At 33.8% G+C, this 26,238-nt stretch overlaps 3 protein-coding genes and 1 long non-coding RNA gene across 6 annotated transcripts; 2 read left to right on the forward strand and 2 right to left on the reverse strand.

Moving 5' to 3' along the window:
* The first annotated feature begins 1,865 nt into the window (after positions 1-1,865).
* On the forward strand, positions 1,866-4,727 carry LOC110930288. 3 transcript variants are annotated; one of them, XR_004888702.1, is made up of 6 exons: positions 1,866-2,016; positions 2,168-2,250; positions 2,540-3,013; positions 3,410-3,556; positions 3,757-4,150; positions 4,323-4,727. It is a non-coding gene; the product is annotated as an uncharacterized LOC110930288 (long non-coding RNA). The 3 variants fall into 3 exon arrangements; XR_002587736.2 differs by having other exon boundaries at positions 2,540-2,814; XR_004888701.1 differs by having other exon boundaries at positions 2,540-3,556.
* Positions 4,728-9,635: 4,908 nt separating this feature from the next.
* On the reverse strand, positions 9,636-10,910 carry LOC110932340. Its single transcript, XM_022175682.1, has 2 exons — positions 9,973-10,910; positions 9,636-9,864 (listed from the first exon to the last, which is right to left on the reverse strand). Exons 1-2 carry the CDS (start codon positions 10,908-10,910, stop codon positions 9,636-9,638), a joined length of 1,167 nt encoding a protein of 388 aa, XP_022031374.1.
* A 1,993-nt stretch (positions 10,911-12,903) lies between these two features.
* Positions 12,904-13,586, forward strand: LOC110928160. Its single transcript, XM_022171329.2, has one exon. It carries the CDS (start codon positions 12,906-12,908, stop codon positions 13,377-13,379), a length of 474 nt encoding a protein of 157 aa, XP_022027021.2. The 5' UTR covers positions 12,904-12,905; the 3' UTR covers positions 13,380-13,586.
* Positions 13,587-16,407: 2,821 nt separating this feature from the next.
* LOC110930287 lies at positions 16,408-19,532 on the reverse strand. The gene is made up of 9 exons (XM_022173576.2): positions 19,018-19,532; positions 18,070-18,221; positions 17,877-17,972; positions 17,716-17,778; positions 17,563-17,631; positions 17,340-17,442; positions 17,197-17,268; positions 16,887-16,975; positions 16,408-16,679 (listed from the first exon to the last, which is right to left on the reverse strand). Exons 1-9 carry the CDS (start codon positions 19,364-19,366, stop codon positions 16,527-16,529), a joined length of 1,146 nt encoding a protein of 381 aa, XP_022029268.1. The 5' UTR covers positions 19,367-19,532; the 3' UTR covers positions 16,408-16,526.
* Positions 19,533-26,238: the final 6,706 nt, after the last annotated feature.

The following is a 26,238-nucleotide window of genomic DNA, read 5'->3' on the forward strand; positions in this document are numbered from 1 at the left end:
TAATTTTAACATTATTTTACTAATTTCGTGAAAATAATGTTAAAGAGGAGGATGGTTAATCATGCATTATGTGGTGGCGTTGATAGCCGAAAGACAAGGGAATACATGCACTAATTGGCATTTGTTTTAATTGAATAGTGTTATTTGCCTTATGTCCAAGGCTTGATGCAAAACTACCATCGAGCCGGGGGTCTCACTGGAAGCAACCTCTCTATTCCTACGGGGTAGTTGTAAGGTTGTTTACATCTTACCCTACTCAGACATTACCTTAGTTTTGTTATTGGTGGGATTTACTAAGTATGATTATGATGACGATGATGAAATAATATACATACATACATATATATATATATATATATATATATATATATATATATATAGGTAGAGGATCCTGTAAAAAGTGCTCAAAGTGTGAGAAGTGTATTATAACACTATATATAATACTATATAACACCATATAAACACCGTATAACAATATGTAACACCATGTAACACTATGTAACACTATATATCATTATATAACAAATATAACACTATAGGTTATCTGATAGCATGTCTATGATAGATGTATAGTGTTATATTTGTTATATAATGATATATAGTGTTACATAGTGTTATATGGTATTATATAGTGTTACATATTGTTATACGGTGTTTATATGGTGTTATATAGTATTATATATGGTGTTATAATACACTTCTCACACTTTAGGCCCTTTTTACACTATCCTTACCCTATATATATATATATATATATATATATATATATATATATATATATATATAAGAACCCCGTGATTTATACGAATTGAGTAAATTAAATAATAAAAAAATATATCTTTAAAAACCTTTGGTATTGTACGAGATGAATAAATGTAATATATACCAAATAATAATAAAAATAAATCTTTAAAAACCTTCTGTATAGGTCCATATGGTACTAAAAGAATCTGAAACAGTAACTCCTAGACTTTTTTTTAGGTTATCTACATCCGTATCTAAATTATAGAGGATTTAAACTTATAACCTTTTTGGTTGTTACACACAGAACTTAATCATCAGAATATCTTATTGAAGAATGTCATAAACACACAATTTAATCTTTTAGTGAGATTTAATAAGTAGGGTGATGAATGTTTTATTGAAGACATATAACCAGACTACAATTGGTTTCAATTCTAAATTGGGGCCGACCCGGAGAGGGGGGAAGGCTTAGGACCCAAACCCCCGAGGGGTCTGAAATTTTTTTGTTTTTTATCATATATTTTGCACTGGAAAAGTTAGAATATATAAAAACTGAATCAAAAGAACATAGTTAGGCACTTGGTTTGGTGGTTTATATGTCATTTTATAAACAAGAAGATGCAGGTTTGAATCTCAGAAGACACTAGTTTAGTTGAGTTTTTTTTTTCTTTTTGTTTGTTACCTAATCATTAAATGCAAATGACATTAATTATTTGTAATATTTAGAAAAAGGTTAAGATGAAAATGGTAAATACATGCGTTTTCTAGATAAGAAACAAAAAATTTAATTATTTGTCATATTTAGTTGTAAAATTATTTAACAACAATAACTGCAATCTTATAAAATGAGTTGTGAGTTGTGACAAAATAAGTAAAACAGGTAGTAAGAGTTGAAACTTTCTAAGACGGCGAGTATTTCTTTTTTTAAACAAAAGATCATGCAAAAATAAGACGAAGAAAGTAAAAGATAAATCTTATCGTTAAGATCGATGATACAATCTATAATACTATAAAAAGGAGAAGTGATGGAGAGGGATGTAATTTCACATCATGTACAAGATTAGAAGCAGCATATACAACACTTTATAAGCAGAGAAAATAGAAAAGGGTTTGACATTTTAAGACGCTACAAGGGTAGCCTAGGGATTTCACTCCTACTGTTCCTTCATTATCCATCATCGATTGAAATTGAATGCGATCTTTTGGTATTCGCCGTCCCCTCTACCCTATAACCTGATTTCCGATTTTGAAGGAACCCGAACCGATTTGCAGGTTTGTTCCTATTCTTGTTCCCGATCTTGTTTCAGTTCTTGTTCTTGTTCTTGTTTAGATATTGTTCTTCTCAAACCCTAAATCGATCTAGGGTTTTCAGAATCTTATTCTTCTTATCAATTTTCGTGTTTCGTTTCTTCTGGATTCACAGTGGAAGAAGAACTTGCAACATGGAGAGATTCGGAGGCGGTGGTGGTGGTGGTGATACTCTACAACTTGATTCGAATTCATCAGGTTTTATGCTATCTTGCTTGATTTTATCATTGCGTCTTTCAGATTTGTTGTTTAGGTTTTAGACTTCCTTCATGTTGTGTAGATCTTGTTGAGTTTTATTATTGCTTTTGTGTGGTGATAGCTAAGTTTTGAGAATCAAATCAACCAAACGCACCATGAATAATCGTATAAAAGTTGTGAATATACAGATCAAGGATTATAATTTGTTTTTTTTTCATTTTCCCGAGAATTAGTGCGTCATATTTTGTCTTAATGGGTTGGGATGATTCTGAATGATATGATGTAACAGGGAAGAGGAAGACGGTGTGAAGGTTGTGCGAGTTGAGTTGAGAATCTAAACAACCCATACATAAGTGATACCAGCCATGATAGATTTAAATTAACGGCTAAACAAATTGTACGCTTGGAGCTTAGTAGAATACGAAAGGGTCATCATGCTTGAATGAAAATCTTTTTCGTATTTATATATGGAGATGTCTTTAATGTCTGCACTCTGAAATTAAAGATGGAACGAGGAACCTCGGAAGGAAATTGAAGAGTCAATGACTTTTGCCAAGAGACACTGTATTTTTCCCGCCTTCCCACTCAAATCGTAAAAGCGTACTCGACACGTTGTTTAAAATCCATCAGAGCTCTAATAAATCATTCCAGTTTGCGTTTTACAAATCAATGGAATATGTTTTAGAGTGGCGATTGGTACAATTTGATTTCTAAAATGGATCAACATACTTTGCGATTGAATTCACAATTTAAGTGACGATTGGTATGTAAGTGTATTGTGATTCGGTACATCACGTACCCACACGTAAACGTATTACTCTCACATTGCCTTTTTGAGCATTTTCTTTTTCCCATAACTAATCAAGATGCTTTTGTTCTAATGGCTGAATTTTACACTTCCAGTTCTCTCATAAACGGCTTGCTTTTTTTCTATGGATGTGTTAGTTTCATATTTTCTTACTATCCAGTATGTGTTTTGAAAAATACCACATATATGTTTCACTTCTAGGATGGGAACTCTTGTGTAGTGGTAGATTATGTTTAGATTTTTGGACAACTTGCGACTGTCTTTACTTTTCTTCTTTTTATGTAAGACCCATTAGAGATAACATGTATATTAGTCGTCTTTAGATATCTTTCTTTGTTCCTTCTTTTTCAGCAACAGGCCCCAAAACCTATCAAGGAGATCAAGAAGTTTGCACAAAAAGCCATGGGAACCACTAACGTAAGAGTGGAAGTCAGATTAAACAAATACGTTTACAGCCGCGGAATCAGAAATGTATCAAACACATCGAGCTTCGTATAGGTGATGATTTTGACCCATTTATTAGTAATGTGTTGATTTTGGTTGCCTTTAATCTCAAACGAGTCTAATGTGTCCAGTCTTTTAGAGTATACCACACGGTATTCTCTGTCTTTTTTTTTGTTTCTTTTGAACCAGCTCTTATATCTTTTTACATTGTTTACTGTTATTAACTTGGTGGATTTTGGTTATTGGTGCTGCAGTTGAAGGGTTGACTATAGTTCAGTCTCCACGGTCTTTTATAGGTCAACATAGCAGCAGCCTCTAGAGCTTCAGCACAACATTTATATAAGTTTTAAGGCATCTTCTTTGTTCTCTTAACCTGAATATCTATTATTAATCTTATTGCGAATTTTGAATGATATTTAAGAAATAAGATTGGGCAAAACAAAATTTGTGATCATGTAAACACAAATATAGCTTATTTCAGTCATCACTTTCTCTTTTTATATTCTGAAAATTTAACACCGTGATACTCTTTGCTATATCTTTAAAACTTACTAATTCATATTACCATTGTTGCTTTTACATTTTCATTTCCTTTCTTTTAGGCTAAGAAGGCAACACTTGAAGACCTAGAAGAGAGGGGAAGAAGAGGTACATTGATATTTGTGTTTTTTTCTCGCAATGTTGGAATCCTTGTCATTAAGCATAGAAAAAAAACTTTCGTAGATGATGTTGTATTAACAAACAAGAAAAGTTTCTACTACACCACTAAAAAGGCGTAGAAAATTATGTTTCTAATGATTTATTATTTAAATTTTTGTAGGTCCGATAGATGATCCGAAGAAGCTCCCAAAGTAGAATTATGATGGGTCTTGTGGGTTTGAGTCATATGGTTCTAACCAGGCTGAGTTTAGGTGACATGGACTGTTTTAGAAAGTGGTCGACTGGTTTGGGTTAGAACGAGTTCGGGTTTGAGTGGGTTCCGGCAAAACTGAATACGGTTCAAATCGAAGTATTTAAAAAAGTGGTCATTTTGGTTTGGGCAGAACGATTTTATAGCGTTGGGCAGGGTAACGGGTCGTAGAAGGTTCGGGTCTCAATGTGTTCCAACCAAAATTGAGTACAGGTCAAAAGATGTTGTTTTAAATTGGGGTCATTTGGTAGCTCTGTGCTTATTAAATTTTTGCAGACACAAATGATATGGTTGATAAAGCAATCATTTTCTTTATAGTGAACTAGGTTAGAACCCCGTGTATTACACGGGTTAAATAAATATAATTTTATATATTAAATAATAAAAAGTTATATCTTTATGAACCCCGTGTATTGTACGGGTTAAATAAATATAATTTTATATATCAAATAATAAAAAAAAGTTATATCTTTAAAAACCATGTGTATTACACAGATTAAATAAATGTAATTTTGTATACTAAATACTAAAAACGTCGTATCTTTAAAAACCCGTGTATAATCGGGTTGAATAAATCTACCAAATAATAAAAATTACATCCTTAAAAACCCCGTATATTACACGTGTTGAATAGATCTTAAAAAGAGTTATATCTTTAAAAACCATGTGTATTACACAGATTAAATAAATATAATTTATATATTAAATACTAAAAACGTCGTATCCTTAAAAACCGTGTATAGTCAGGTTGAAAATCTACCAAATAATAAAAAAGTATATACTTAAAAAAACCACGTGTTGAATAAATCTAATTTTACATAGTAAATGATAAAAAAATTACGTATATCTTTAAAAACTTCGTGTATTACACGAGTTATATAAATGTAACTTTGTATAGTAAATAACAAAAAATATATTTTTAAAAACCCCGCGTTTTACACGATTTGAATAAATATAATTTTCTATACCAAATAATAAAAAAGTTATATTTTTAATAAATTAAAATAACATTTAATATTAATTTATTATTTATATATCTATACTATAAGATAAATAGGAAATAAAGGTAATTGTTTTAAAAATATATTAAATTAATATTTTAGATTTGAGAATAATATTTTATTAAAGTATGATAAGATTTAATATTAATTTATTTTTTATTATTTAGTTAATACCATTTGGTTATTGAGATAATTAGCCGTTACTATCTTTTGGTTCTAGGTGTTTATAGTTGTGTTTATAATAGTTGGTTTACTAAGATTTAATAATAGTTGGTTTAATAGTAAGATTTAAAAGATCAGAGCTGGCTGGTTATATCTTATAATATAATATTAAATTAACAAAAATAATCAATAATTTGGTGTTTCGCTCAGTTACTTAAATATTTAAAAGAAGTCTCTTAACTATTTTATATATATATATATATATATATAATTTATGGTTGATAAGATTTATATTAATTTAATTGATATTTAATAATTTAAATTAAATAATAATTATCTCCTATTAAGGATGGTTTAGAATAATGACAAGTGTCCCAAAGTTGGTTTCTTTTATTATATAGTATAGATGTGTTCTTCAAGAACTTTGACATCCAAAGCACACCTGATAAACTCCTTTCATATATACTTTATATATAAATGTGGCCTTGAAGAGAATTGAAGGCTGCAGAACGTTTACTGAAGGGACAAATTATTCGACTTACAAGTTTTGATTAAACATTGGTGAGTTTTTTTGTCGAACTTTTACACATCTAACAAGACTTTTAAGCATTATTCTTATTTATTTCTTTTAAGTTTGGAAGTTCAGGTTTATGTTTTGTAACAGTTCTGGAGGATGTGTAAAATTATTCAATAATTTCGTAAGGAATAAGTTGCTAATGTGTGTATTTATCCAATTTGATACACATTTGCAGGCCTGTTAGTTCTTTTTTAACTGGGTAAAATTAATGTGTTACACAACTTGATATATTAGAATTCTGTAATGGGATGACTTAAATGTTTTGTTTTAAGTTTGGGTCATCCAATGGTACTTGGATAGTTATAAACATATAAATGCTAATTATAAAATTTTTGAACCGTAGGTTTTTATATTATATTTAAAGACTACTATTGATATATAAGCTTTTTATATGTATATTATTTCTGAGTACCATGTCGCAAAGCGCGGATCCTTCAATATAAATATACAATTTCTATATAATTTTTTTATCGTTTTAAGGTTTAAGGTTTGAGTTATGTTTCCGCCTCATATTGTCGACTCCGCTGGAAAAGTTAGAATATATAAAAACTGAATCAAAAGAACATAGTTAGGCACTTGGTTTGGTGGTTTATATGTCATTTTATAAACAAGAAGATGCAGGTTTGAATCTCAGAAGACACTAGTTTAGTTGAGTTTTTTTTTTCTTTTTGTTTGTTACCTAATCATTAAATGCAAATGACATTAATTATTTGTAATATTTAGAAAAAGGTTAAGATGAAAATGGTAAATACATGCGTTTTCTAGATAAGAAACAAAAAATTTAATTATTTGTCATATTTAGTTGTAAAATTATTTAACAACAATAACTGCAATCTTATAAAATGAGTTGTGAGTTGTGACAAAATAAGTAAAACAGGTAGTAAGAGTTGAAACTTTCTAAGACGGCGAGTATTTCTTTTTTTAAACAAAAGATCATGCAAAAATAAGACGAAGAAAGTAAAAGATAAATCTTATCGTTAAGATCGATGATACAATATTCTAATAAAGCCCCACACGCTCCCAACGCTTTTTGAGTCTTTTCCATCGTCACAAATTAACAATCACCGACCCTTTAGTTATTAACTATTTTGAAATAACTAATGTTAACTCTCTGTGTTGTGGTGGGGCTTAAAACCGCGTTAAGTAGCCCGAATGTCACACCATAGCCACCGACTTGTATAGAAAAAGAAATGAATAATGAAAAAAATAAAACCGAACGAAAAGAAAAATAGACGTAGAAACGTTGAATCACACACGTGAAACATAAAACATAGAAAACAATAACTAAGTCGATCTAAGACCTGTACGTTACGATGGACGATTAAACCAAAAAAAAAATATTCGTAAAAACGTTAAACCAAACATGCACATTGTAACTTGTTAACTTGAAGTTTAGATTAAAACGTAAAATAAAAAATTAGTAAAAGGTGAAAATTATACGTATCAAAGTTTAAAGTGAAAAAGTGTTAAGATTAAATTATTAATAATGTAAAGGTATTAGAGTTAAAAGTAAAATAAAGAAAAATTAAAAAAAAACACAAGAAGTAAGTTACTGCATGTATGCCAAATTACAACAAATAATGCACTATAAACTTGCAAATTAATATATAGTTAATTAATTAATTTATCTATGTTTTTTTCACACATTTTATTATTATCAAGCGGTGTATGCTCGCGTGTTGCAGCAATTCGGTTTAAATAAAATTTATATTAAAACATAGATAAACATAAGTGTATTACAACGGTTTATTTGGAAACCTATAAAACTCTATTTTGAAAAGAAACAAAACATAACATCGTCCGAAAATCATAAAAATGAATACCGACATAGGTTTTGATTATATAGATACTGGCACCGACGTTGTTTGATCGGTATCGTTAGGTTCATTTCATTATTAGTATGTTACCAGCAATCAACATAGTTCACGACACAGTATACAACTTGGTTCGTTGGTACTCCTACTCAGTATAGCTAACGATACAAAAAAAAAATAGTTGGTTCACAATAGTTTCATCACGCCAAAGTTGTCTAATGTAACCCAAAAATAAAGTCTTGTTTACATCAGTCAATAACCATATCAATACCAGTACCGAAAATACAAATACCGTTACCGATCAAATTTGGTCGATATCAATTCTATTCGTGATGATACTGGTACGACAGGGTCAGTCATTATAGCCTACAATAAAAAAGTTATACTCCTTTTCGAACGTTACTCCATTTTCAAAAAAGAAGTTAATGCCTAACTATAAAGAAAAAAATTTAAACACAATTCTGTATTCAGTTTCTTTATTAAACTACGCAAGTTATATTCAAAAAAGAAGTTAATGCCTAACTATAAAGAAAAAAATTTAAACACAATTCTGTATTCAGTTTCTTTTTTAAACTACGCAAATTATAAAATAAATATCTACTAAAATAATACTTAACATATAGTTTATGTAGTATGATGTATTAAATGAGTTAAAAACTATGCATGGAGTTGCGTTTAATTGTTTTTTTCTTAGCATTCTGATATAAATTATATTGAAACGTAGTTATATTAAAAATAAAGTAATTTATGTATCGTAAACTATATTGAGTACTGATAGCAAATTGATATCAACCAAACAATATCAGCACCGTTATTGGTTTTAGCGTAACCTGCATTTGTATCTTGTGTTTGGTAACATAAAAAAACTAAATACACAATTGTATTTAAATTTTTCTTCAACATTTCGAGATAAACTTCCTTGAAAACATAGTCTTATTCAAAATAAAGTATATTAGATACCGGTATCGTAACTAACAAAACCGATGTTGACTGAAAAACATCATTATCGTTATTTTTTATTAAACCCGTATCTATATTCGTTTTTATGATTTTGATCGATATAAAATACGGTTCAGCATCCTTTTGAGTATATCACAAATTTATTTTTGGGTTACATTAGACATTTTTTGTGTAATTATCCATTGTAAATAAACTTATACATATAACATTTACCAAACTAAATCAAACCAATATCGCCTAAACAATATTGGTACTCACATCGGCATTCATTTATATGGATTTTGATTTCAATATTTTTCATTGCCGGTACCGAAGCAATACCGTACAACAATGTAACTTTGTAAGTCACAACTATTTGTTTGTAACTTTATTTGATTAATGTTTTAAGGGTGGAGGGTATGGTTAATCACCCTATGGTGATTGAGTAAAATCCTACCCAATAATATTATGACATGTCAACTCCCCATTCCATTCCATATTTTGCATTCAATCAAGGGGTATGGTTAATCACCCTAGGGTGTTTGAGTTATATATTTTTTATTTTCTAGAAATTATTCATAAATAAACAAAACATATTTTAATGTAAATAAAGGTACTTTTAATTAAAAAAACACATTACATAAAAAAACCTAATTTAAAATATAAAAATAAATTAAAAAAAAGCTAATTTAAAATATAAAAATAAATTTAAAAAAAAAACCTAATTTAACTATTCGTTGTCGGAATCCGCTAAAAGGTGGGGTAAATCTTGTTCTCCAAGATGCTTTATAAGATCATATTTTAGTCTATAATGTGTATCTTCATCAATGAGCTCGTTATAAGCAGTGTCTTCGAAAACGGGCTCGACTGGAAGATCCCGAATATGTACCGGTGCAATCACGTTTCCGTCGTCTTTTAGAATCATATTATGCATAATAATGCACGCATATACGACCATCCTAATTTTTTTAACACTCGTAGCACGCATCGGGCGATGAAGTATATGCCATTTTGCCTTTAAAACACCAAAAGCCCGCTCCACGTCTTTTCTTGCCGCCTCGTGTTGCCTCTTGAACTTCTTTTCTTTCACAATGTGAGGATACGGAAATGATTTCTCAAACACGGACCAAGTAGGGTAGATTCCATCGGTAAGATAGTATCCACGCTTGTACAAGTGGTTGTTCACGTAAAATGGGCATTTTGGTGCAGTTCCATTTCGCTCAGTAAGAAATAATGGAGATTGTTGGAGCACGTTGTTGTCGTTTTGCGAACCTGCTGGACCACAAAAAGCATGCCAAATCCATAAATCCTGAGAGGCCACCGCTTCGAGCATAACTGTCGGGTGACTGTGATCCCCCCTCATATATTGACCCCGCAACTCCGTTGGATACATTCTCCAAACAAAATGTGTACAATCAAGACTACCCAACATCCCAGGAAGGTGATGTTTCTCCTCATGAGCTTGGTACAAGAGCGCAACGTCGTGGCTAGTAGGTCTACGTAAAAACTCGGAAGCGTATAAATTACATACCGTTTCGCAAAAATATTCTAGACTTTCTCGGGAAGTCCTTGTGGACATATTTAAATACTCGTCGAACTCGTCTGGAGCATTACCGGTTGCTAGTTGCTTAATCGCCGAAGTAACTTTTTGAATCGATGTAAAACTCTTCCTACCACTAGCATACGCGGCGTCTTGAAACCACGAGTTATTCGCTTGCACGTCACTCAAAATTTTTAAAAACAACCTTTTGGACATACGAAACCTTTGACGAAAAACCTCTTCGTTGAATACGGGCTCCTCGACAAAATAATCTCTCATAAGGTTTTCGTGACATTTCACTCGATCTAGACGGACAGATTTCCTTTTTCTAGAAGTGCCTGTGTCTTCCACTTGAGCGGCTTCGTTAATAAGATTTTGGAAAAAAATTAAACTACTATCGCTCGAGGAAGAATCATCGTCTTCACTAATATCAATTGGAAGGAATAGCGGTGGTATATCATCCATTGAAAAAATAGAAGTGAATTTTTTTAAAAAATAGAGTTGGATGGAGAAGAGTTGTGTGTTTTAAATTGATTGAAAATATGGGTTTTATATAAAAAAAAAGCAAACGGTCAAAAAAATAACAGTACGTAAAAAATAGGGGAAATGGTCAAAAAATCAAATCAATCACTCTCACCCATTTCGGTAAACTCTCACCGATTCCCACACTCTCTCTCCAACTCACCGATCACTCTCATCCACTCGGTATAGTCACTGATCGGTGACTATAAGTCCCCGCTCAAGTCCCTGCATATTATACCCTGTACCCTAAGCAATGCTTATGACTAATAATTTTTAGTAGTAATCGTGTTTTGTATTTGTCAACATTATGATAATTTTATTTATTGAAACGAGGTTTTATTCAAAAAGAAAAATTGGTATCATAAATTATGTTAAGTACATATATCGTACACATATCATACCGAATCAAACCGATGTTGATCAACTACCGAACCGGTATTGTACCGCTATAATTGGTACAATCTTTGTTTTGTGTTTTACTCAATATCGTTTTTGGTACAAGTACCGAATAATTTTTTTAAATCAAAATAAAGTTGTTCATTTCACATCGATTCGGTTCGATAAATATTTATACATATTGTTTTAAGTATATAACTGTTAAAATTGTTTAAACAATCATACATATTATTTTAACCGGGACAAATAAGATGATTATATATTTATATATCATCCTAACCACATCAAATCATAATATGATGCAAGACCAGAAATTATATCCATGATTTATAATTAAAAACTAGGATTGCGACCCGCCGCAATGCGGCGGGAATTCTTTAGTTATAACTAAGTCAATCTAGGACCCGCACGTTATGTTAAACCTGTCAAACGGGGAAAAAATAGATGATGTAAAAACGTTCACCCACACACGCACGTTGCGTTGTGTTAACTCGCAAAATTTAGAACGAAACGTAAAAACGTTAAACCAAAGACACACGTTGCGATGTGTTAAGTCACAAAATTTAGAACCAAGCATAAAACGAAAAATTTGTGGAAAATGAAAACTATAAAGGACCAAAGTTGAAAGTAAAAAAGTTATGAGAATAGATTGCAAAAGATAAAAAGTTTTGGGTTGAAAGTAAAAAAAAATAGTTTTGAGTTAAAAGTAATTTATGAAATACTTGTGGGTGAAAATTAAAAAAAAAAATCATTTTTTTTTGGAAAACCCCCAAAGCCAACGTTACGACAATCATATGCATAACCATTTTTTCTTCGAAAACCTCCCAAAGCACAGCCCGCGTTGCGGCGGGGCGTAAAACGGTGTCAAATAGTACTAATGTCACACGACCGTCATCGACCACCAACACTGACTCGACCTAGGATATGCGTGTTGCGACAAACCTGTCAAACATGGATTAATAAAGGTAAAAACGTTGAACCACACATGCACGTTACGTCGTATTAACTCGAAAAATTTAGAACTATACGTAAAACGAAAATTTGCGAAAGATGAAAAATATAAGTGACAAAAGTTGTGAAGTTAAATTGCAAATAATGAAAAGTTTTGGGTTAAAGTTAAAAAAACAAATTATGTAGGGTTAAAATTGTAAAACGTAAAAACATTTAGGTTAAAAGTAAAAAATCAGCTTTTTTTTTTAAGAAACATCCAAAACACAATGTACAAGTGATGATGCACAAAGAAGTTGCAAACTTATATATGGAATAATAGTTCTATTTTTGTTATTTTTATAATGAGTATTAATCCCTTTATCGGCAAAACCCCAACGGCTACTTATGCTTTAATTACCACGAAACCAACAATGACAGCTCCATGTTGTTAACATCTCCACATCATTATTTAGCCGTTTGGTTGGCATGTTCATTGTTCAACTTCAACCACTACCATACAAACACCACTTTCACAACCTCTTTTATATTCATATAATAATAAAAAAAAACTTTGACTTCGTCCACCACAATAATAAACACAACTATATATACATGACACAATACATACCACTCATTTCATTCACAAACAAACACTTATTATTACCCTTTCATCTCACACATAACTCAAAAATGGATTGCTTGGTCCTACCCGTAACAATCTTTAGCCGCGGTTGTTCCGGTCATCGACTTGGTTATAAACGGCTAACCCATGACGACGACTTCTTTGTGGGTTCGGAAGATCTAATCACGGTGGTGGTGGGGAAGGAAAAGAAGAAGTTTTTGGTGGATCCATTTGTGTTAGATGAAAACCCGTTTAGGGTTTTGATTGATTTGGTGAATAACAAGAATAAACATTCATCATCATCAAGAAGGATGATGAATGATTTGCAAAAGAAGAGAGTGTTGTATGTAGATGTTGATGCCATATTGTTTGAGCACATGCTATGGTTGATGCATAATGATTCATCTTCTTTGTTCAACCTTAATCTCAAGGAGATTATTGATTTCTATGCTCAAGATTACTAGCAAGGGTTAATTAAATAATTAACTATTTAATTAATTAATTAATTATCTGATTGATTAATTTTCTTATAATATATAACATTAGTAGTTACTATACACACAAAGAAAAGATTTGTTTAGGTTATAATCTTTTTGTTGTCTTATTATTTTTCTTGTATTTATAGTGGGTAAATAAATACTCTTGTAATTTTTATATAGCACAAATATTCATACTGTTTTTAATAAAAAATGACCGTTTATCTATAATGCCGTGTCTCGTCTTGCTTTAAAACTTGGACACCGGGATGCATATGTCACGTGACATATCTTTACTTTGTATGTTTGTTCATATTAAGAAAATAATATATATATATATATATATATATATTTTCAGAATTTTGTTTATCATATATACAGAATTGTAAAAACTAGTAAGATACAGCAAAGAGTTTGTAGCCTAGTGGTTAGCGGCAGTGGCGGAACTAGCCCAAAAAGTTAGGGGTATCCTAATTTTTTTTAGGATCAGGGGTATCCTTTATATAACAGAAACGGAGTTGAGAGGTATTTTTACACTACGGAAATGGAGTTAAGGGGTATTTTTATACTACGGAGACGGGGTTGAGGGGTAGCCCGTGCCACCCCTATTAAGACTCTAAGTCCGCCACTAGTTAGCGGTATCAACATATATAATAAAGATGTTTTTTCCATGTGGTTGAAGGTTGTAGTTCCCGTGTTGGTGAGAGGGTGTGTGTAAGTTAGGCAGATAACTATTCTTAAGAATGATGTTATCTATTATTAATTAACTAAACATAAAAAATAAAATAAAGATAATGATAAAATTTTTTTATGTAAATCATATCTTAAGGTAAAATTAATTATATTAGACCTAATTAATAGATATGTATTTTTTCCAACCTCGAAAGTTGATTTTTAAAATTTAAGATATGTAATTTTGATGATTTTTATTCTTTTTCCTGTTGTATATATATTTCTATCTTCGAAATAAAAATTCTGGCAGAATTAAAAGTTAAAAATCAATTGGAAATAAATTCTGGCAGAATTAAAAGTTAAAAACTCAATATATCTTACGATTTTTTATGAACAAAAATTATCCTATAAGAGGATAAAAGGTAAGGCATATATCCACCATGTTGTAGCTTAGGAAAATGTCATTCTCACGTTACATGAGAAGTCCACTATAATTGGATAGTGTTTAGGTGATCAAATGCTTTTCATTTGGACTTTACAATTTAATGATTATTATTATTTATTAATTTATTTAGGAAAAGTAAAATTATGTTTGTATGCATATCAATTGAATGTTGTGTAATATAACTAGTTCAAAAGTGCCAAAGATGACCTGGTAAGTCATCTTATTTCATCATGATCAACTTTTCAGTTTTCTCCATTTATTTGGGTGTTGACAAATATTTGATACTACTGAGATTCCTCAGGTGATGCGGCGAGGATTCCTATATGTACAAAACATAAAATAATGTTTACAATAGTATCGACATAATCAAATAAAAGTTACAAACATAAAGTCGTGAATTACAGTTACGTTGCACTACAACGCAACTTTGGTACGGGTATTGAAAAATATCGAAACCGAAAAACCATAAAATGAATGCCAGTACCGATATCGATGTTGTTCGGGAAGTATCGGTTTGGTAAAAAATTTGGTTTGGTTACACAAATCTTGTCTCATTAACCCAAGAAGTAAAGTCGTGATATGCTCAAAAAGATATCAACCTGTGTTTTACATCGATCGAAAACCATAAAACAAATATCGATGCACGGTCAGTATCGGTTAAGTTTTTTACAGTAGCGGTACTCTCCATACTCGGTATAGTTTACGACAAAAAAGAAAAGTTTATTTACAATGACTTCATTACACAAAAGTTGGCTTATGTAACGCAAAAAAAAAAAAAAAAAAAAAAAAAAAAAAAAAAAAAAGTGTAACCAAAAATATAAAGTCGTCTGTTAAATCGATCGAAAAATTGAATACTTATAATGGTTCCGATATTACATTTAAGATCACTTAGAAATGTGAAGCCAGTAAAACAGTCTCTGTAATATTATTAATAGCCATAACATTCTGTAGTTGTACTTGTATAGTTATATACATATCTATACATATAATAAAGTAAATCATATGGAGGACACATGTCGATAAATGAGGAGTTCTTCAATGCAATTTCCCGCCTAAATGGAGTTATCCCATATATTATAATAATTAGATTAGATAAATGATTTAAACTTCAAATATTTTTTAATTAAGTTTACATCGATTTTGTAAATAATAAAACTAGGGAAGGTTCCTAAATATACTGTGGATAATCCGTAGGTATTTTAAAATAAAATTTAGATAAAATTGTGAGTAGAAGAGTATCATATTAATTGAAACTATTTATTATAAATTAGATTTGAAGATTAGATTAACTAAAATTAATACTATGTCACACGGACATATTTAAGTAATAACAAAATAAACATAAATATTCTTTTATAAAATTAAAATTACAAGTAACAATAAAATACATAAATAATCACATATAACAAAGTAATATTTATAACAACATATATAAAACTAAAGTTAGAGATTTTTTTACTATTATTATTAGTTTCATTATTTATCAAATATATATAAGTGTGTCCGTCTTTGATTTGCATTTACAAGAAATATTTATTATACAGGATCGGCTCAACCATTTTAGAGGCCTAAAGCAAGTTTCAAAATCGAGACCCTTCTTGCCTATTTTTTTTCTTATCCAAAAAGAATAAACGACGGTCGATCGGCCTAACGGAGATTCAAACACGTCCCCTTAAGGTACACAGATGACATGCGCGCCAACTGGGCTACAACCTTTTAATAACAAGGCTCATACTCATGTAGTATAATTTTTTTTTAAATCTTGAGGCCCTATACATTTGGTGGCCTGAGGCCCAAGCCTCAAAATACTTGGGCTTGGGCCGACCCTGTTATTATATAGTTTAAATTGTTTAACCCGTGTAACACACGGGGAACTAACCTAGTTATTTATATACGATCTTTCATCCCAAAAAGATATATGTATCTAGATATGGGCTTAACCCTATATCCAGGTCCACAACTGAAAAACAGGCCCTTAAGAGCCCAAAACCACTAATACCATAACCTTAGGCCTATTATTAATCTACTCTTGAGTTATTTTCTTCAAGATTAAGCTTCTGAACTCGCTGGCGTAATCTTCTTCGATGATCATGAATCTTCCAAAGCCCATGCCCCAGAATCGTTGCAGAGTAAATCCCGTGTGTGATAATCGGCGCTAAAATGTTGTTCGTCTGCCAAAAGGACAAAATCGGCATTACAATAAATGTAATGATTGTATAGTTTTGTATGTATGACAAATATGAGCAGTTCTAACATCTTTTATGATAACATAATAAACTCAAACGGGTCATGCGTAGTACATAACTAGATAACATAATACGTTATTTAAAGTTGACGGAAATGGAGGACAAACTCGTAATTTCAGAACTTTGGGTTACCTGATTCCATTCAAATCCAAGGTAAAGAGCTAGAAGACCTTCAAGTAATGGAGAATATATCTTCTTCATTTGTCTCCTTTCATACCAGGCTGTAGAATGTGTAGATATACGAGTTAGGAGTATAACAACTAAGGTGTAGAATGGTAAAATGATAACTTTGCTGATCCAAGAGCTAGAAGACTTGTACTTGGACCGGATAAAGAAAGACAAACGGGCTAGAAAAAAGCCCAGCTTAAATGGGCATAGCTTGGGCTACATCAAGTAATGGACCGAAACATATTAACGGGTGGAAAATGGCGAAAGGGGATACCTGCAAAAAGCTTCTTCATTTCTTGACGACCAGAACGTGAAGTCAAAACGGGTGCTACAACATAAGTAGGATCTGAAGCAAAAACGAGCAGCGTATGTTAGGAAAACGAATAACTGAAAGCTGAAAAGACACCAAAAACTAACCTTTTGGAGATGCAGCCACATAATAAAGTGATCCCGTAAGTGCAGCTGTGATAACCGCTGCAAACGCTTGAGCAAATGGCACATATGGAGGCAGCACCCCGGTCTATAAATCAAAGAAAAACAGGTCAGATACTGCCATCAAGTTAGTTATTTTGACTGTTACCCCACCAGCCCATTTTGTCAGCTATAAAAAACTTAACAGGAAAAGTTGGAGTCATCATACCAGTGCAGCCATTCCGGATGCATTCGTGACTAGATCGTTCCACCTCAAAAACACCTCCGCTAATGCACCCTACATAGTTGCACATGAAGGTCAAGAAATGGAAAAACAATTGTAAAGTTTCATATCATTCCGTGATTTGCTGAGTCAACTCACCTGAACAGCAGCGCGGTAAAATAGCTCCTCACCAACTGAGCTTGCTGCAACTATCATTATAAACTGCAACAAGTTTACAAAAACTATCATTATGACGAAATATTCAAAATCACATAACTTTTAAATCAACACCCAAACACACTATAACGAGCCTTAGTTACCTGCCATGGAGACATTCCATAGAAAAAACTTCGTAACTCCTCATCTTCTACATCCCGTATTGCACGAGCATGAGGGGACACTTTCACAACTTCATCCTGCACAACACCAACCACATATTGGTTTTCTAATCATCCATAACAAACATTAAAAAGCGACAAAAGCTAATAGATACTATTAACAAATTCACCGTACGTCTAGTATAAATAGAAGAGCCATTATTGGTGGAGCAGCATATCCGAGTCCTTGCACAATGGCATCTAAAGACGGCGAGTATCCTCCTGTACTATCGATTCCTGTTGTTGAGCATATAAAGTTTCCTACCAAACCCATCGCCCCATAGATGCCTGTTTTCATTAAGATTATATTAAAAAACATTGCTAAATTAGTTAATAATATAATTTGTGAAATTAATCATCTATAGGCAATAATCACTTTAAATTTGCAAGTCAAAGGTTGGCCAATTATGGAAATTGATAGTTGATACCCACAAACTGTTTGTTTCTCCCTAATCTACTATAGTCTTCAAATTACAAACAAAATTGGCGAATATTCCGTATACTCCGGTTATTGATGTTCAAGAAAAGTTATTATCAACGTTACAATTACGAAACCCCCCCCCCCACCACCCATGTTAGTTTTACTGTTCCGGATGACACTATCGCAATAGTATTTCAACCTACCACTACCTTAATTCGCACAACTGCTCATCGCGCTTGGTTAAAAAGCCAGTGGAGCAAAGCTACCATGTGCTGGATTATGACTGAACACACGACCCTGGCTCCAAAGGCAAGTGTTGTAGGCTAAGCCACTGTGGCAAATGAGTTTTTACGCTACCGGATAACATTGTTGCAATAGTAATTCAACTAGTCCGATGACGCCTCTCGCTCGGTTGACAAGCCAGTGGCGCGAAACGTTAGCTAGATTACAACTCAACGCCTCTAAGTTAGGATCCAGAGGTAAGGTTTTCCCACGTGTCACACTCTCAACTATTGGATATTTCTTAGCTAATAGTTATTATTTTACCACTAAATAAATACAAAACAAAACAGAATACTTGTTGCTCGTCAACCTGCCATTAACCTGTAATCGTTCTGTTTTAAGTAATATCTTTTAAAAACCAAAAAAAAAAAAAAAACTAACCAATTCCATAGCTGAGTCTAACAACCGCCCCAATCTTATCCCAAACCGGAAACTCCGTATCCGGAAAGCTCTGGTTAAATGTAGTCACCTCCATAGTAGAACCCGAAAACCCACTACCCGCACCCGCACCCGCACCCGCACCAACACCCGCATTCTTCCTCTCTGTAGCATCAATCCCATCACCACCATTTCTCTCAACCCCAGCTCTCACTCTCATCCTTCTTCCTGTAGCATTTCTTCGTTTGTTATATATATCCGGCAACCCGACAATAAGTTTGTTACAACAATAAACAGAAGTTGTTGGGGTTGCGTTGGTGGTTGGAAGTCGAGAAAACATCGGAATGTCCATTGAACTGTCGCTAATTGGAACCTGGAATGAGCATAATAGCGTGATGACGATAGAACAGTTGTTTTGTGGCGTTTTGTGATCGTGTGGAGGAAACAAGCTGTGGGTGTTTTGTTCGTAGCTGTGGGCGGAAGAGTTAAGGGAAGTGTGCGATCCACAGAATCTGAGGATGATGGAGATATGGAGGGTGGAGAATGGAGTTTGTAGGGTCCCACGAGTTTAACTTCATATCGTGGAGAATCGAGATGACCAATGAGAATTTACATTTCAAATTTGGAGATAATGCTGGTTTAATCTTTGTTTTGGTCTTAACATAATGTTGTGATTTTTTTGGTTAATTAGTTAATTGATGAATGAGTAAGAGGTTTGGTTAAGCGGTTGTTTGACAACTTCTGAATGGTTAAGTGATAAATTAGTAAGAGGTCTAAACTAATTAAGTGTTTAAAAGGTCTGAACCATTAAGAGCAAGTATAATGTTTAACAATTCAGAGGTAAATGTCTGAACCATTCAGACATCTATTCACAAAACAAAGAGTCTGAACCATTAAATGTTAAACCAGTTTAAGATTTGAACCATTAAAAACGTCATTAAAAGATAAACAAACAATCCATAAGTCAAAATCAGGTAAACATTCTGATGAAACAATGGTTAACCGGGCAGGGTTAACACACTGGTCTTGTCAAGAAGGGTTAATCCCTTCCTCTCGAGGATCGCTGGCTGGATCACCGGTGGTTGATCTCCTGCACAAGGAAACAAGCCGTGACTCGTAACAAGGAGGATGGGGTGGGGGGTGCTCCTTGTTACCACTCTCCGGCGTGAGAATCAGTAGTTTGCTTGGGAAGCAAAGTAAGATAGTAGTAGTAGTGAGAGAGTTGTGAAGAGATACCTCAAACCTGGTTTGGGGTTGGTATTTATAGCCGAGGAGTGAAGGAGGAGATTGATGGATGGACTGACGACGTGCTGCACCCTTGCAGGTGTGTCAGGCTTGTCGGTTGTGGAGGTTACGCCACGTCAGTCCATTGCTTACGTAGCTCTGACAGGTTACTGCCATCAGAGCCACTTGCACTGGGGTGTCAGTCCCACTTGTTGAATGCACAGGATGCGGTGCAAGCCGCATCGCTGCATGCGGTAACGTCTGAGGTTACCGCGTCTCCTACTTGTGATCAAGAAATACGCTAGATGCGGTGCTGGCCGCATCGTCGTATGCGGAGACTTATTCGCCTGCATCCCTTGTCGTGACGAAAATGCCCATATGGTGCGGTGCCAGCCGCACCGATATGTTCATCTTCTTCTATGCTCAAGGTATGGTTTCTCATCCTCGGACCGATTGGATTCGAAGGATGTGACCGCATGGGTGCGGTTCATTTACTGGTGGGGGTTTGTTTGATGCGGGTGATGGTCGATTTGGGACCATACCCCTTCAAGTCCCCCCAGTCTAGTGTTGCTGCCTCGTGCAAGTTGCATGTGGGAGGAGCACTGGACTATAGTTTGGGAAGGTAGTTGGCAGTCTGGAGAAAATTCTAGGCCAGATCAGGCTGGTGATCTGGTAGAGTCGTGTGACGCCTCTTCCGTACCGGTGAAGGAATTTCGTTTGATGCGAAATTCTCAGCCGTTTTGTGTCGCTAGGTGGGTTGCCACCTGTTGTTGTGTTGAAGGTCTGCTGGGGACCTTCTTAGTAATGCTGCACAAACTTCGAACCAACCTCTGAGACGGTGGTTCGAAGGTTTGCACATGCTTCCAACCTCTGAGAGGTGGTTTTTTCTTCAAACCATTTGTTGAAATGGTGCATGAAGAAGAAAAGAAAAACTTTGAACCAATCTTTGAGATTGGGATCAAAGATAGTGGATGCTGTGAGGGCTTTGCTCAAGCTCTATGTTCAGCATCTAGTTATGAGATGACGATCCCTTTTTTGTGGGGCGTTCGTGTTCATCAGCATAGCTCTCAAGTAACCGCACGTCCTTTGCGGTTACCTCGTTGCGTCATTGTTGGCCATGTTTGGTCGAACAATGTGGATCTGTACTATGGGTAAATAAACATGGTCATAGGCAAGGGTATGCCCACCGTTGTTTATTCTATGCGGTCCATTGGCAGGTAAACAAAGTCATAAGCAGACTTGTTACCGCTGTTCGGACGCTTGTTGTTCGACAAGGGCTTGTTTAGAGCGCTTATCTGCGTTCTTTCTGGAGCCACTTTCCTTCACGCTCCAATATCGAGTTTGCCTTGAAGTAGCCTCGCTCGGTGATGTGGAGTGAGCTTTGCTCTTCCATAGCAACCACTATGCGGAAGCTATGGTTATGTCCGTAGCTACTCATGAGTGTCTGCGGTTTTGCATTCCCATACTCGCTCGAAGTGGGTATGTTGCTCGGATGTAGCTCTTGAAGGTTCAGGAGTCAAGGTTGCTGATGTGCGGTCGCGTAGATTCCCTTCCTTCTTTTTGCTGAAGAAGTTGTTCATGCACCCTCTGTGGTTGTGAACCGGACAGGAGGGATTTGAAGCTTGAAGAGAAGGAAGGCAATGCGGATTACCTGTTCCTGAGATGCGGTTCAGTCCAAAGAACAACGCTGGTTCTGAGCATCTGACACACCTGAACGGGCTCGTGTGTGTCATTTCCGCATATTCCACGTGTGCTCGTGAGTGATGCGGAAAAGGTATTATACCCCTTTATAGTATAGATATATATATATATATATATTTCTACCTATTTTTAGGCCGCCTTCACCTTGTGGTCGTGGGTTCGGGCCCCACGGTGGGCGCCAATGATGAAACAATGTTGTCATCAGAGCCACTTGCACTGGGGTGTCAGTCCCACTTGTTGAATGCACAGGATGCGGTGCAAGCCGCATCGCTGCATGCGGTAACGTCTGAGGTTACCGCGTCTCCTACTTGTGATCAAGAAATACGCTAGATGCGGTGCTGGCCGCATCGTCGTATGCGGAGACTTATTCGCCTGCATCCCTTGTCGTGACGAAAATGCCCATATGGTGCGGTGCCAGCCGCACCGATATGTTAATCTTCTTCTATGCTCAAGGTATGGTTTCTCATCCTCGGACCGATTGGATTCGAAGGATGTGACCGCATGGGTGCGGTTCATTTACTGGTGGGGGTTTGTTTGATGCGGGTGATGGTCGATTTGGGACCATACCCCTTCACATTCGATATGGACTTTTTTTAAGTAAACTAGAATTACGACCCGCCGCAATGCGGCGGGGATTCTTTAGTTATAACTAAGTCGATTTAGGACGCACACGTTATGTTGAACCTGTCAAACGGGAAAAAATAGACGATGTAAAAACGTTCACCCACACACGTATGTTGCGTCGTGTTAACTCGCAAAATTTAGAACGAAACGTAAAAATGTTAAACCAAAGACGCACGTTGCGATGTGTTAAGTCACAAAATTTAGAACGAAGCATAAAGCGAAAAATTTGTAGAAAATGAAAATTATAAAGGACCAAAGTTGAAAGTAAAAAAAGTTGTGAGGATAGATTTGTAAAAGATAAAAAGTTTTGTGTTAAAAGTAAAAAAAACAAATAATTTTGGGTTAAAAGTAATTTATGAAATACTTTTGGGTGAATAGTAAAAACAATCAAGTTTTTTTTTTGTAAAACCCCAAAGCGAAGGTTACAACAACCATATGCATAACCATTTTTTCTTTGGAAAACCCCCAAAGGCAAGATTACAACACATAAGTAAAAAAAATCAAAGTGGTTAAATCGCAAAAGATGGAAACTTTTGAATTAGAAATGAAAAATCAAGTTAATGAAAGGGGTTAAATTGTATAAGATGAAAACTTTTAAATTAAAAGTGAAAAATCAAATTAATCAAAGGGGTTAAATTACCAAAGATTAAAACTTTAAACTCAAATTGTCAAAGATTAAAACTTTAGGGTTAAAAGGGAAACAAAGATTAAAACTTTAAACTTAACTTGCCAAAGCTTGAAACTTTAAGGTTAGAAATGAAAAATCCAATTTTTTTTTGAAAAACTCTCAAAGCCAATTTTACAACTACAATATGCATAAAGTTGTTGGTTATTAATAAGGTTTTAATTAATTGGGGAATGTAGAATTTTTTATGCCTTTTAGTAGAGGAATATATATAGATTATTTTATGTCTTTTACTAAATTTGTGATTTATGTCTTTTTTAACTTTGACTCAACATGGGTAGGCTTGGTATAATACATGTAGGTTACTAGGTTACTTGCTGGTGTGATACATGGGTATAAGAAATCAAATTTGTATAACCTAATTGAGATCACATATTAATGTACATAACATCTTTAATATTATGTATACACTTGTAAATATTTCTTTGTATATAATGTCTATCACTGTTAAGATAAAAAGTTTTAACCCATTCATGTTTTTAACTCTTGAAAGTGCTACATATAGTTACTCATGAGTGACAACCAGTTGTCTCAGGAACAATCTAACTCTTGATAATTGATTGACCATTGCTCTTGTTGATTATCATTACAAAACAAACACAAAATGAAAACACGTTGAGATTACATATAATAACGAAGAAATTAAGTTTTTTTTGGACGGCAAAGCTTGCTCCTAAACCATTAATTTAAATAATACCTCTTGCCCAGATATGAACCTATGAACCTGAGACATGTGCCTCTGGGTTACCCCACATTGTCACATAACATTTAATAATGAGAAATGAAAGTTATGGTGATAATTCATACATATAATAAACACTCTTAAATGGAAAAGTGTGCACTAATTCACAAATACAATAAACAATGTTAAATGGAAAAATGTACGTGATTCATAAATGATAAATCTCTAAATTAGCCGCTTTACACCATTCATCTCCTGACTAAAAAAACATTAAGTAAACTTATGCAATTCATCTCCTATGCTTAAAATAATCAATCTCAACCACAACTTTCAGTCTTACATATGGTATGTAATAACTTTCACAAGTTTACAAAAGAACATCTTTTTATTAAATATACACAAGCAGAATACGAGTCATCTAGATTACATCAACAAAAGGAGTTACAAAAAAATCAAACACACATGCAAGCCCATTTTGAGTCACTTTAGTGGTAATCTTAAGACATGTTCTTACGTGCTGAAGTTCCAGCAACCTTTGCCCATGATTACTGTCACACCCCAACTGATGGCGGAAACATCGGAGTGAGACGAATCCGAGATTGCAATAGATTTCATAACACTATTTGTGACAATAATTAAATAATGGATTTCATTTCATTTCTAAAAGTCAATTACAAAGGTTAAAATAAAATACAACAACTTGATATACAATATGTTCAATACAAGAATACCACAAACAAGTTCAAATTGATATAACATAATAAAACTCAAGACGTCTAAGTGTGTATCTAAGAATCATCACTGCTTCAATTTTAAAGCGTCGTCATTCTCAACCTGTAACATGTTTAAAATAAAGTTCAATACAAAAGCACAGACGAGTATACAAGTTTGATACATACATAGCATAAAAATGAGTTTAAACAATTCCACATGGCAAGCTATTGATACAAGATAAACAATTAAATCGGCATGTGTTTAACTAATCAAACCAATGATGAAACGCAATAAGCTCATGACATAACCCAAAGTCTACAGGCGGTGCGTTAATCCTCTAGCGCTATGTATGTCAAGGATAGGCTCGTACGAAGTTAATGATAAGTCTAACACAAAACGTATAACCCCAAGTTTAAAGTATCAAGTAATCAAGTATGCATGCATGTATAAGGAATGTCTGTGCACTTAGGAATAAAGTTTTAAGTGTAAGTTTATAGTTTAACATGTTACACCCCAAAAGGTGGTAAACGAAAAGGGGGTTCAAGTATACTTACAAAATTGCTAAGTCCTCCGATTATCCAAGTGTTGACGAGTGTATGAGATTGGGAGGACGAATGCATAAGGGTTAAAGTTCAAAGTATGTTTAGAGTCGAGATTCGGGATTTAAAAAGAATATGGAAAGTACATATGCAAAAGTAATCATCTAGTCATATAATACTTGTTTGACACTATGAAACCCCAAGGTTTTTAATGATTTCATGGGTAAAATACCCATTAGAATCATAACAAGTTATTAAGTCCTAGATGATGTAATCTATTACTTTGACAAATGAACATAAATTCGTCATCAAAGGTTCAATTATTTGGATAATATATAAGTATTATATAATGTTCATATTGTCATATAGGTCAAGCATGAGGTAGGAGGATGAATCCCCCATTTAGGAACCTCTTTGTTTATCATAGAAGTCATGTAGGAGGTAGGAAGAACAAGTCTTCCATTTAGGTACCTCTTGGTGTTCACCACTACACTTGATGTTATGAACATTCAAGGAGGGTCATGAACATACAATGAGAAAGGAAATAATTACAACTAATCTAAGAAATCATCAAGTAATGTGTGGATTCTTAGTAGGATAGCCCAAGCTTGTCCTATAATCACACAAACATCAAGCTTCAAGCTTGAACACCACTTGTGGGTAAAACCCTAAACAAAACAGAAAGTTTATGAGGCTTACACCTCTGATTTTACATGTCTGAACCTTATTTTTAAGCCCAACTAACCATTCAATTGATTATGAGCATAAGGACATAGGAATGAGATGAGATAACTCAAGTTTAACTAAGTTTGAATAAAAAACAGAGAGTTCAGTCTACTTTGGAGCCTTTTTGGTGACATTTCAGACCTTGGTTTTCCATGGAAAACCTGTGGAAATGTTCCTAAGGTCAATCCAAGCAAGTAGAAAAAAGAATCAAAGCAAAAGGTTAAGAAATGAGTGAGATATGCTTACTTTTGTAAGATGTTATGAATATGTCTTGTTCTGGTAATCAGCTGCGTTTTAGAGTATTTGGGAGTGATTAGAAAGGGTATAGA

Source organism: Helianthus annuus, chromosome 3 (genome assembly GCF_002127325.2).
Source record: "Helianthus annuus cultivar XRQ/B chromosome 3, HanXRQr2.0-SUNRISE, whole genome shotgun sequence".
Taxonomy (NCBI): domain Eukaryota; kingdom Viridiplantae; phylum Streptophyta; class Magnoliopsida; order Asterales; family Asteraceae; genus Helianthus; species Helianthus annuus.

Bases quoted from the DNA above. Each gene is read 5' to 3' on its own strand.
- LOC110932340 (XM_022175682.1), bottom strand. From the start codon at position 10,910: ATGGATGATATACCACCGCTATTCCTTCCAATTGATATTAGTGAAGAC. The intron at 9,865-9,972 runs GCAACACGAGGC...TAAAAAAATTAG, and splicing joins AAAGAAAAGAAGTTCAAGAG to GATGGTCGTATATGCGTGCA.
- LOC110930287 (XM_022173576.2), bottom strand. From the start codon at position 19,366: ATGGACATTCCGATGTTTTCTCGACTTCCAACCACCAACGCAACCCCA. The intron at 17,973-18,069 runs GTACGGTGAATT...GGTGTTGTGCAG, and splicing joins CTCTTCTATTTATACTAGAC to GATGAAGTTGTGAAAGTGTC. The intron at 16,976-17,196 runs GTATCCCCTTTC...CACATTCTACAG, and splicing joins AATGAAGAAGCTTTTTGCAG to CCTGGTATGAAAGGAGACAA.
- LOC110928160 (XM_022171329.2), top strand. From the start codon at position 12,906: ATGACACAATACATACCACTCATTTCATTCACAAACAAACACTTATTA.